The sequence below is a fragment of the Neoarius graeffei genome, chromosome 5 (genome assembly GCF_027579695.1).
Source record: "Neoarius graeffei isolate fNeoGra1 chromosome 5, fNeoGra1.pri, whole genome shotgun sequence".
NCBI lineage: Eukaryota > Metazoa > Chordata > Actinopteri > Siluriformes > Ariidae > Neoarius > Neoarius graeffei.
This window is the reverse complement of record NC_083573.1, coordinates 58,440,460-58,452,970: the sequence shown is the minus strand read 5'-3', so window position 1 is coordinate 58,452,970 and position 12,511 is coordinate 58,440,460. Positions and strand designations below refer to the sequence as shown.

Here is a 12,511-nt window from a genome sequence, read left to right as displayed (position 1 = left end):
CAGCAACAGCAGACGAGACACTTGCTCCTGAGCTCCTCCTAGAGGCCATCGCTTCAGAGCCAGTCTCACAGCCCATCCCACAATCAAGCCCAGAGCCACCACCTGAACCAGAGCCAGAGCCTGAACCAGAGCCAAAACTAGAGTCAGTATAAGAGCCAAAGCCTGCATCAGAGCCAGAGCTAGAACCAGTGCAAGAGCCAGAGCCTGCGTCTGAACGGGAACCAGAGCTAGAGCTAGGGCAAGTGCCGGAGCCTGCATCAGAGCCAGAGCCTGTGCCTGAACCTGAGCCAGAGCCACTGCTAGAGCAAGAGCCAGAGTCAGCACCAGAGCCTGAGCAAGAGCCAGTGCCTGAACCAGAGCCAGAGCCACTGCTAGAGCAAGAGCCAGAGTCAGAACCAGAGCTAGAGCCAGAACCGGAACCAGAGCTAGAGTCAGAGCCAGTGACTGAACCAGAGCCAGAGCTAGGACCACCACAAGAGTCTGTGCCAGAACCAGTGCCAGAATCTGAGTCAATGCCTAAGTTAGTGCCAGAGTCGGAGCCAGAGCCAGTGCCAGAACCCATGCCAGAGCCAATGCCAGAGTCTGAGCCAGTGCCAGAGCTAGTGCCAGCTCCAGTGCAAGAGCCAGTGCCAGAACCTATTCCAGACCAAATGCCAGAGTCTGAGCCAGTGCCAAAGCCAGCTCCAGTGCAAGAGCCAGTGCCAGCTCCAGTGCAAGAGCCAGTGCCAGAACCAGCACTAGAGCCAATGCCAGAGTCAGAGCTAGAGCCAGTGCCCACTCCAGCGCAAGAGCCAGTGCCAGAACCAGCACCAGTTCCAGAACTCAAGCCAGAGGACAACAGGGTGGCCTCTGCTTCAGCTGGCTATGAAGACGTCGTCGCTCCACCACCGCCCAGCTATGAAGATGTCGTCACTCCACCACCATCCGGCCATGAAGACATCATCATCCCACCACTGGGTCCTGACCAGGACCAGAATGATACGCAGACAGAGCTTGAGCCCATGCCTGAGTCCAGTCCAGAGTCCAAGTCAGGCCCAGAGCTCGAGCCCACATCCATTCCTAAGTGCAGGTCCAGGCCAGAGCTCGAGCCCATGCCTGAGTCCAGTCCAGAGTTCAAGTCATGTCCAGAGCTCAAGCCCACATCCAGTCCAGAGTACAAGTCATGTTCAGAGCTCGAGCCTGTGTCCAGCCCAGAGTCTGAGTCCTGTCCTGAGCTCAAGCGCACTTGCAGTCCAGAATCCGAGTCCTGTCCTGAGCCTGAGCCCAAGCCCCCACCTGAGCCAAGTATCTGGTGCCATGTTGGCTCAGAGTGATGCGCCAGTGGCATGGCATCCAGCATCAGGTCCTCATCCCCGGGACCAGGAAGGATGGATTTACGCTCCTGGAGGGAGCTCTTGGGGGGGGGGGGGGGGGGGGTCTGTCACACCTGCGTGCCGTGGCACATGCATCAGTCAGACTCTCAGGCATGCTCTGGACTGCGTGCGCGCCAAGCGGACTCACACACTTGCACCGTTAACGATGCACACCTGCACAGGACTAAGGTTCAATCAGTGCGCCTATATAAACACTGTGTCAATACATGCTTAGTGCGAAGTTTTGAGTTTATAGTGACACTTTACCGAGCCGTGTTTCCATTTCGATCTCCTGGTTTCCTGATTCCTGTTCCTGTTTGATTGTGCTTTCGTCTCTGCCCTGGATAGTCTGTTTGTGTCTCACCTGACTTTTTTGTTTAACGTTTATGATTTCTGCTCACCGACTTGGATTGTTTGCCTGTTGTTACTTTTATTAAATACACTATCTTCTGCACATACATCGGTCTCCTATACATCCCTGACATGGAAAAGTTGGGCTATTTTCCAAAATGCAATAAAAACAAAAATCTGTGATTTGTGAATTCACATGAACTGTATTTTAACTGACAAAAATACAAAGAAAAGATTTTAATAGTTTTACTGACCAACTTAATTGTATTTTGTAAATATAAACAAAATTAGAATTTGATGCCTGCAACACACTCAAAAAAAGTTGGGACAGAGGCAAAATAAGACTGAAAAGTTTATAGGATATTCAAGTAACACCATTTTGGAAGATTCCATAATAGGCAGGTTAATTGGTAGCAGATGAGGGTTTTGTAATTGGGTATAAAAGGAGCATGCACCAAAGGCATCCTTTGCAAGCAAGGATGGGTCATGGCTCACCCCTTCGTGCCAAATTCATGAGAGAATTGTTATTCAACTCAAAAAGAATATTTCTCAATGCAAGATTTTAGGTCTTTCAAAATCTATAGTACATAATATTCTGAAAAGATTTAGGGAATTCAGAGACATCTCAGTGTGTAAAGGACTGTTGAATGTGCATAACCTTCGAGCCCTCAAGTGGCACTGTCTGAGAAATCATCATGATAATGTGACAAACATAGTCACATGGGCTCAGGAGTACTTTAGAAAACCATTGTCACTTAACACAGTCTGCTACTGCATCTAGAAATGCAACCTTAAACTGTATTACACAAGGAGGAAGCCATTCATCAATTTGATTCAGAAATGCTGCCGATTTCTCTGGGCCCAAACTCATCTCAGATCAAACAAAAGACAGAGGAAATGTGTGCTGTGGTCAGATGAGTCCACCTTTCAGCTTGTTTTCGGGAAAACCAGATGTCGAATTCTCCATGCCAAAAGTATACATGACCATTTAGTTTGCTATCAGGGAAAGGTGCAAAATGGTATGGGGGTGCATTAGTGCCCACAGCATGGGTGAGTTGCATGTGTGTGAAGGTACCACTGATGTGGAGACATATGTTGGAATTTTAGAGATACATATTCATCAAGGCAACGTCTCTTCCCAGAAAGTCCATGCTTATTTCAAGAGGACAATGCCAGGCCTCATTCTGCACATCCTACAATAGCATGGCTTCGTAGACACAGAGTGTGTGTGCTTGACTGGCCTGCTGCCAGTCCAGATCTGTCTCCTATTGAGAATGTATGGTGCATCATGAAGAAGAGAATCAGACAACGGTGACCACAGACTGCTGAGCAGCTAAAGTCTTGTATCAAGCAAGAATGGACAAAAACTCCAATTGCAAAACTGAAACAATTAGTATCCTCAGTTCCCATGCAATTAAAGAGTGTTATTAAAAAGAAAGTTGATGTACAACCCTAATTCCAAACAAGTTGGGACAAAGTACAAACTGTAAATAAAAACGGAATGCAATAATTTACAAATCTCAAAAACTGATATTGTATTCACAATAGAGCCTAGACAACATATCAAATGTCGAAAGTGAGACATTTTGAAATTTCATGCCAAATATTGGCTCATTTGAAATTTCATGACAGCAACACATCTCAAAAAAGTTGGGACAGGGGCAATAAGAGGCTGGAAAAGTTAAAGGTACAAAAAGGGAACAGCTGGAGGACCAAATTGCAACTCATTAGGTCAATTGGCAATAGGTCATTAACATGACTGGGTATAAAAAGAGCATCTTGGAGTGGCAGCAGCTCTCAGAAGTAAAGATGGGAAGAGGATCACCAATCCCCCTAATTCTGCGCCGACAAATAGTGGAGCAATATCAGAAAGGAGTTTGACAGTGTAAAATTGCAGAGTTTGAACATATCATCATCTACAGTGCATGATATCATCAAAAGATTCAGAGAATCTGGAAGAATCTCTGTGCGTACTGGTCAAGGCCGGAAAACCATACTGGGTGCCCGTGATCTTCGGGCCCTTAGACGGCACTGCATCACATACAGGCATGCTTCTGTATTGGAAATCACAAAACGGGCTCAGGAATATTTCCAGAGAACATTATCTGTGAACATAATTCACCGTGCCATCCGCCGTTGCCAGCTAAAACTCTATAGTTCAAAGAAGAAGCCGTATCTAAACATGATCTAGAAGTGCAGACGTCCTCTCTGGGCCAAGGCTCATTTAAAATGGACTGTGGCAAAGTGGAAAACTGTTCTGTGGTCAGATGAATCAAAATTTGAAGTTCTTTATGGAAATCAGGGACGCCGTGTCATTCGGACTAAAGAGGAGAAGGACGACCCAAGTTGTTATCAGCGCTCAGTTCAGAAGCCTGCATCTCTGATGGTATGGGGCTGCATTAGTGCGTGTGGCATGGGCAGCTTACACATCTGGAAAGACACCATCAATGCTGAAAGGTATATCCAGGTTCTAGAGCAACATATGCTCCCATCCAGACGACGTCTCTTTCAGGGAAGACCTTGCATTTTCCAACATGACATTGCCAAACCACATACTGCATCAATTACAGCATCATGGCTGCGTAGAAGAAGGGTCCGGGTACTGAACTGGCCAGCCTGCAGTCCAGATCTTTCACCCATAGAAAACATTTGGCGCACCATAAAACGGAAGATACGACAAAAAAGACCTAAGACAGTTGAGCAACTAGAATCCTACATTAGACAAGAATGGGTTAACATTCCTATCCCTAAACTTGAGCAACTTGTCTCCTCAGTCCCCAGACGTTTACAGACTGTTGTAAAGAGAAAAGGGGATGTCTCACAGTGGTAAACATGGCCTTGTCCCAACTTTTTTGAGATGTGTTGTTGTCATGAAATTTAAAATCACCTAATTTTTCTCTTTAAATGATACATTTTCTCAGTTTAAACATTTGATACAGTTGAACTCAAAATTATTAGCCCCCCTTGTGGAATTGAACATAATTCTTGATTTCTCCATGAAAATGACCATTGACAACAAATGTTTTTATTCTTGAAATAAATGCACTATGAAGACATTGTCCAACAAGTTTCATTACGATATCTTATTATCACACTGAGTTTCAACCAAAAACAGCAAAAGTGAGATGTTCAAAATTATTAGCCCCCTGACCATTAGTAGTCAATTGTGTACCCTTTTTGACCCACAACTGACAACAACCTCTTGGAATAGTTTTTCACTAGGTTGGCACAGGTCTCCTGAGGAATTTTGGCCCATTCCTCCATTGCAAACTGTTCCAACTGGCCCAAATTGGATGGTTTTCGTGCATGGACATTCTTTTTCAGCACTTGCCACAGGTTTTCTATTGGATTGAGATCTGGGCTCTGTGCAGGCCACTGTATGACGTTGGTCTTGGTATCCTTGAAGTATTGCTGGACTATTTTAGATGTATGCTTTGGGTCGTTATCTTGCTGGAAGACCCAACGACGACCTAAGCGCAAAGTAAGAGCAGACTTCTGCATGTTTTCCTTCAGTATTTTTAGGTAATCTTCCTTTTTCATGGTGCCATGCACCCGAACCAGACTGCCTGTACCTGAGGCTGCAAAACAGCCCCACAGCATGATGCTGCCACCACCATGTTTAACTGTGGGAACTGTGTTCACAGGGTTGAAGGCCTCTCCCTTTCTTCGCCATACATAGGCAATGTCCATATGCCCAAACAGCTCCAATTTCGTCTCATCTGACCAAAGCACAGACTTCCAAAACTCATCTTTCTTCTTCAAGTACTCACGGGCAAACTTTAGTCGGGCTTTGATGTGACGATGTTTTAGTAAGGGGGTTCTTCTGGGACGATAGCCCCGAAGCCCATTCCGATGAAGAGCCCTCACAACAGTGTGCCTTGACACACAAACTCCAGAAGAGGCCAGGTCAGCAACAATTTCCTTTGCAGATGTACGGGGCTCTTTACGGACATCTCTGACAATTTTTCTTTCCAGAGTTCTTGAGATCTTACACTTGCGTCCACGACCAGGTTTGTTCTTGACCGAATTTGTCTCCTTGTACTTGACAATGATGCACCGAGCTGCAGTTCTGGAGACTGTAAACCTCTTCGAAATGGCAGTGTAGCCTTGGCCCTTGTCATGAGCCTCCACAATCTTTTGTCGGAGTTCAAGACTTATTTCTTTAGTCTTCGGCATTGTGACAAATAGTAATCCTCCTCATTCATTCAAATGCCCTGTTCCTTGGAGTCCTTTTAAACTGTTGAATGGAGCCAATTGACTACAGGTGTTGCTAGGAAGCCAATTGATTGCACAGGTGTTGTTTAAAAGCTGATTGGTTAATTAACTGTGTTTTAAAAGCAAGAATCCACATGAGGGCTAATATTTTTGACCAACTCATTTTTACCATATTTCATATAAAGACAGCCTAAAACTAATTTCATATTCCAAAATGCACCACAAACATCTGAATAGTACTGGTGATTGTTTGTGTATATCAATTTTTATCAATGCTTTAAACATTTGGAGGATATTTGGGAAAATGTTCCAAAATTTAAGGGGGGCTAATAATTTTGAGTTCAACTGTATGTCATCTATGTTCTATTCTGAATAAAATATGGAATTTTGAAACTTCCACATCATTGCATTCCGTTTTTATTTACAATTTGTACTTTGTCCCAACTTTTTTGGAATCGGGGTTGTAATACAACGGTAATAATGCCTCTGTCCCAACTTTTTTGAGTGTGTTGCAGGCATCAAATTCTAACTTTGTTTATATTTACAAAATATAATTAAGTTGGTCAGTAAAACTATTGAAACTCTTTTCTTTGTACTTTTGTCAGTTCAATAAAGGTTCACATGAATTAACAAATCACAGATTTTTGTTTTTATTGCATTTTGGAAAATATCCCAACTTTTTCAGAAATGGGGTATGTAGTAGAAAATAGTAAAATTGAAGAAAACCATTCTATAAGCAGGAGCTTCCAAACATTTGACCGGAATATGAATGTAAATATGAATATTGTTAAAAACGTTGAATAAACTGCATTGAATGAATGAATCGATTCTTACCAGTGTAGTAAAAATATAGTGGTAGTACTCTGTCATCATCCCCATAGCAAGAGCCTGAAAACAGAGAGAGAGAGAGAGAGAGAGAGGTTATATCAATAAAGCTGACTGCATCAATGGTGCTGCTATGTTGTAAATCTGAAACAAATAATTACAAGGAAATCACGATGGACAATACTGTAATTTTCCTGTCTTGCAGTATTGTATACAGTAGGTATTGAAACATGAATTAAGCCAGAATCAGATTAAATAAATAATGTCTGTCTTCTATCCTATGAAGCACACACTCTCTTTTCTGTCCCTTCAGAACACTCACCTACTCTAAATGACAACAGTTTGCAATAACCAATGAGTTTTTTTGTTTTGTTTTTTCATTTACAGAGTAGAGCTGCTGAAATCCATGAGGTATGAGTGTGGATTTCCTGTTTACAGCCAGCGGGTTCTGGGACTGAGTAATCTAACAACCGCACAGATGGGATTTGATTTGGCTTTTCTTCAGTATGTCTCCATAATGATAACGAGCTCTCAGGTCTACTCTCAAACCCAAACCTGCATTTTGCTAGCATCCCTCACAGACAGATAGATGGCTCAATCCATAATGCTAATTAGCTTGTGGGCCAAGCTGTTGTGCTACGGAACAATACAGCAACAATCAGTGAGCTTAAGTGTCTGATCTGTTCCAATCATTCAGTTCATCATCGTGCCTCTTGGGGGCAGCGTGAAAAATTCAGGAGGCTACACTCAGAAAGAGCAGCTGGCTGGAATGGCTGCAATGAACACACAAGTGGGCTAAAGCTGCCCTCCTGCTTTTCTACCAACACAAATGGAAATGTTAGTGGTGTACTCATTGCTGTTGCCATTACAGTGGGTACAATCCTGGACTGCGTTGGTGTAGGGCTGCCATTAACCAGTCTGGCTATGTGCCATGCAGCATAAACCAACACTTGTAGATGAGCAGGTGAGTGCTACAGCAGTACAGAGGGCTGAAAATATTATGAATCATAGATTATTATTATAGTGAGGGAAAGGCGAGGGCGAATAGAATGGTTCAGGGTCAGGAGAGTAATTGCAGCTTATGTCAGGCAGCTAAGTGACCAGGTGGACTACAAAAACTCCAAGAGACAATTGTGGCTGATGGAGGAGACACTTTTGCACACTTTTCCAAAAGCAGCATTCATATCAGCAGTGTACACAGCAAAATCCCCAGTGTTGGATTGACACTCACTATGTTATGAGTAAACACCAACAACGGTTCATGTCATTTCAGCTGGGCACAAATGAATGCTATTTCTTCCAGCCACAGAAATCAAGCTTTAATCTGGCAAATTCTGGTATGCTTTCCTATTTACTAAGATCTCAAATAAAGACCACTAATTTGCATGTGCAATTTGATGAATTTGTGTGTACAGTTGTGAGCCGTGTCGCGGGTATAATTGCATAATTGTCTACGTGTTCAATAACAATAATCAATACATAAATAATAGTATTGAACAAATCATTACATGTTCAGTATTCAAGCATTAAGAAATGTGTGTTAATGATGTCATGTCATTGTTAATGTGTGTATATACTATCAACTAACTGTTCATTCGTGAATTCACAGTTCACAAAAACAATTCACAACACTAATATAAAGTGTTGCCCAATATCTGCAATATCCTGCATGTTCTCAATAGTTGTGCCAAGTTCAGATCTCAGAGACTTCCAGAAGACTGAAACCTGCTGTACATTTGTTATACAGAATTGTGTGATGTGTATAACACCTGTAGGCAGTTCAAAATACAGCGTGAATTCCAAAATTTAGACGTGTGTGCATTCTGTTCATAAAGTTTCATCATCATCATCATCATCATCATCATCATCAATGCGGCTTCAGCCGAGCGATACGCCTGGTGGCCCAGTCATCATGATTGTTGATGCACGATGTTAGTTCAGAGAGACCCTAAGCCCCAGTGTCCCTCATTAGTGTGTCTAGAAAGGTGGCTGGAGGGTGGCCTCTGCTCAGATGACTATGGGTTGAGTGCAACAGCACCAGCTGACTTGCGGGAAGGTCAGGGTGGCAATAGGAATGACCAACAAGGCCAAGCCTCCTGTAGCTAATCTTGTCCAAGATACGGGGGATGTCACCATACAGCTCCGAACTGGCAATATGGTCTCTCCAGCTGATGTTAAATACCCTACGGAGCATGCGTGTATAGTTGCCATTTAGGGATTTCTCCAATGCAGTTGTGAGGGTCCAGCCCTCGCTACAATAAAGCAAAGCAGATTCGACATTAGCTGAGAAGAAACGAAGCTTTAGCTGTCTAGATAGATTTGATTGCCAAACATTCATCATGCTGTTGAGTGTTTTCCAAGCTAAGCCTTTCCTGCCCTTAATGCCCGTCTCAGACAAGTTCACCCACGAGCCAAGGTAAGTGAATATACAGTAAACTCAAAGTTTAGTGTGTGTAAATGGGACCCTTTTTACACACTGATGGGATAGACATGTGTCTCATCTCATCTCATCTCATCTCATCTCATCTCATCTCATCTCATCTCATCTCATCTCATCTCATTATCTCTAGCTGCTTTATCCTGTTCTACAGGGTCGCAGGCAAGCCGGAGCCTATCCCAGCTGACTATGGGCGAAAGGCGGGGTACACCCTGGACAAGTCACCAGGTCATCACAGGGCTGACACATAGACACAGACAACCATTCACACTCACATTCACACCTACGGTCAATTTAGAGTCACCAGTTAACCTAACCTGCATGCCTTTGGACTGTGGGGGAAACCGGAGCACCCGGAGGAAACCCACGCGGACACGGGGAGAACATGCAAACTCCGCACAGAAAGGCCCTCACCGGCCACGGGGCTCGAACCCGGACCTTCTTGCTGTGAGGCGACAGCGCTAACCACTACACCACCGTGCCACCTTAGACATGTGTCCGTGCGACAAATACATATCTAATATGGAACCACTTTTACAGTAATATAATTGTATCCTTTTTAAGATGCTGAGACTAAATTTTAACAAATTAATAAAATAATGGTTTTATTCTGACCTCAGCTGGCAGAAATAGGCTTCCATGAATTTAATACCCATCCATTGGTTATTTTACTTTTCATTCCCCCATTCTCCAGTGTTGATGTAAAATGAATTAATTTGCATTGATACAACCCTGTACAGAAATGCTCCAAATTGCGTATACAATACAAAACACAGCACAGAAAATGTACAAGACGCTATTTTACACAGATGAAAGGTGCAAACCTCTATAAACCCTCTGAGGAAATAGGCTTGGGGGTGTCTATATATCTGTTTATTTATTTGTTTGTTTGTTGCAGTTTTATTGTTTAAATATGTTTTTATGCACACAAACCAATAGTAAATCAGGGCCTGGATTTGTCTGAACTACTAGAATTTTGTTACAGTTGGCTGTGAAAGTAGACCTTGATGACAAGTAAATACTGTACATCATGAGGCAAACTGCTGCCATACCCAAGACTGAACATCCCCACCCTTTAAGCCATATGGCTTTGGGACAATAGTCCAGCAGTCTAAGCATATTTAAAATTCTCTTGCAAAGGAAAACAAGAATTGCAAGAATTGCCAGAAAGTCATATACAGTAAGCCACAGTACTGCCCCATATTTGTCTCACATGCTTAACACACTGCTTAGCTCTGCCTAATTCTGACTGTGTGCCATCTGTGAGCAGGGTCCCAGAGAGAACACAACTGGCCGCATCCTCATTTTAAATGTTGGATGGCGAAGTCCCTTGCCTCCTGATGCCAGTTTGGTTATCCTGGCCTCAGCAGAGTGCTCCAAGCATGCCAAGCAGCTTCACCATGCCACATGGCCAGTAGTGTAACTTAGATGAGGACTGAGCCTCATTCAGCTCCATACTAATCATGACACATGAGCAATCACAATCTTACACTGGAAAACAAAACAAACAAACAAACAAACAAACAAAAAAATAGTTGCCTAGAAATGGTTTACAGGAAACTAGGACAGCACTTTTACATTTCCTGTTAGAAATACATATGGCTTGGATGAGCATTTTTTTAACTTCCATTACAATTCTTGTATTCAGAAATTGATTAGAAATGTTGCTGAAAACATCAATCATAATATCTTTAAGATTTAATTATCTCTTCTGGAGAAACATGACAACTTTCAGCTGGGTTTGGCTGATTAGGTTCTGTTTTGTCTGATACTGAAGCCTCAGCCTAAAAAAGCAATTTGTATAGAAAATGAAAAATTGATAATATTGGACTAATGAGCAAGATTGTTTTTTTTTATGCTTGTACAATATATTTGAAGCTCACCTGTTTGAGAATGGTAGCTGCCATCTCATGGCCACAATCAAAGATCACATGGAACTCTTTCCCTCGCTTCATCTCCTTAAGAAGCGGCTTGGTGTCTTTCGTCTCTGCTGGCAGCTGTCGGATTTTTAACCGGATATTGTAACGAGAGGGTGCCTTAATGAGCTCCTGTAACCGGATAAGACCTGAAAGAAAGAGAGATGGAAAGGAATAGAGCCAGAAAGAGATAAAGAAGGGGAGAGAGAGAGAGAGAGAGAGAGAGAGAGAGAGAGAGAGAGAGAGAGAGAGAGAGAAATGAGATTTTGTAAATGCATAACTTGCACAATTTTCACTATTATTCAGAGTTGGCTCAGCGTTTTGACTTACACATTACAAATATGGATCTGGAATCATTGAAATTGCATTCATTCAATTCCCTTGACTTCAATTAGAAGAAGATAAGGAAGCCCTAACAATGGATTTCTAATATGAGTTTAATTGTAATGAAATCTATCCCTCTCTGAAATTTTCTGACTGCTATACTCTCTCTCTCCTCCTTTGTCGGTTGCTCTCTATTTCTGTTTTTGTCTTTATACTGTCCTGCAATCCTGTTCTTAGCAATTTCTGGATTGTAAAGTACAGTTTTACTTTAACTTTACTTTGCTTTAACAGTAGCTACTGTTACTTCTTAACACAGCTCAGAGACGGCAAGCACAATAAATTAATGAAGGTCTTTTTACTATAATTTAACAAGCATTTAAACAGAAAGCATTTTATAAAATATAATGCAATGTAAAGCTATTTTGTTAAATATGTGGAAGAGTAAAATTTCATAAAATAATTTCAGCCATAAAACAATCACCAGTCATAATGTCGCAAAATGTCTTCTGGTTTGGAAATAAAAATAGCAATGAGTCATCTAGGAGGTGAAAGGGTCATCTGGGAGGTGAAAGGGTCAACTCTTATTGATGAGCTGAGCCAAATAATTGGGCTCACTCTCGAGGATCGGTATTCCCATCAGTAGTCAGTATCAGTGGCGTCAAAATGAATATACTTTATTGTCATTAGGCCCTATCACTCAGGGCTATAGCCCCAGGTATTTTGAGCCTAGTCCCAGGTATTTTCACCCTCAAAAAAGTAAGAGATTAATAGAAAACAACTGACTGAAACAGATCAGAACTTGACTTGCAGCATCTGAAGACAGAGATGGAAGGGGGAACATAATTGAACATTACACAGTCCACATTCAAAATTTTGGTAACCAACAGAACTCACTCGGGTTTGTTGACGGTGTAGTGGCCAGCTGCTTTATGTCCCAGGGTGCCCTCATATCTGTGTTACCTTCTGCCTCTCCCCTTTTAGTTATGCTGTCGTAGTTAGTTTTGCCGGAATCCCTGTTTGCACTCAGTGTAAAATGTATACTGTTCTTACTCATTAGGTGACACTGGGCATACCTAACAACCTGTGTTTTC

At 42.6% G+C, this 12,511-nt stretch overlaps 1 protein-coding gene across 3 annotated transcripts in view; it reads right to left on the bottom strand.

The window, feature by feature from the left end:
* grik2 (glutamate receptor, ionotropic, kainate 2) overlaps positions 1–12,511 on the bottom strand; it is a 269,503-nt gene that overhangs the window by 138,042 nt on the left and 118,950 nt on the right. For all 3 annotated transcript variants that reach the window (XM_060922148.1, XM_060922149.1, XM_060922151.1), the window contains exons 5-6: positions 11,064–11,245; positions 6,753–6,806 (exon numbers count right to left, since the gene is read on the bottom strand). In XM_060922148.1, coding sequence (XP_060778131.1) covers positions 6,753–6,806; positions 11,064–11,245 — 236 coding nt within the window. The remainder of the gene's footprint in view (positions 1–6,752; positions 6,807–11,063; positions 11,246–12,511) is intronic.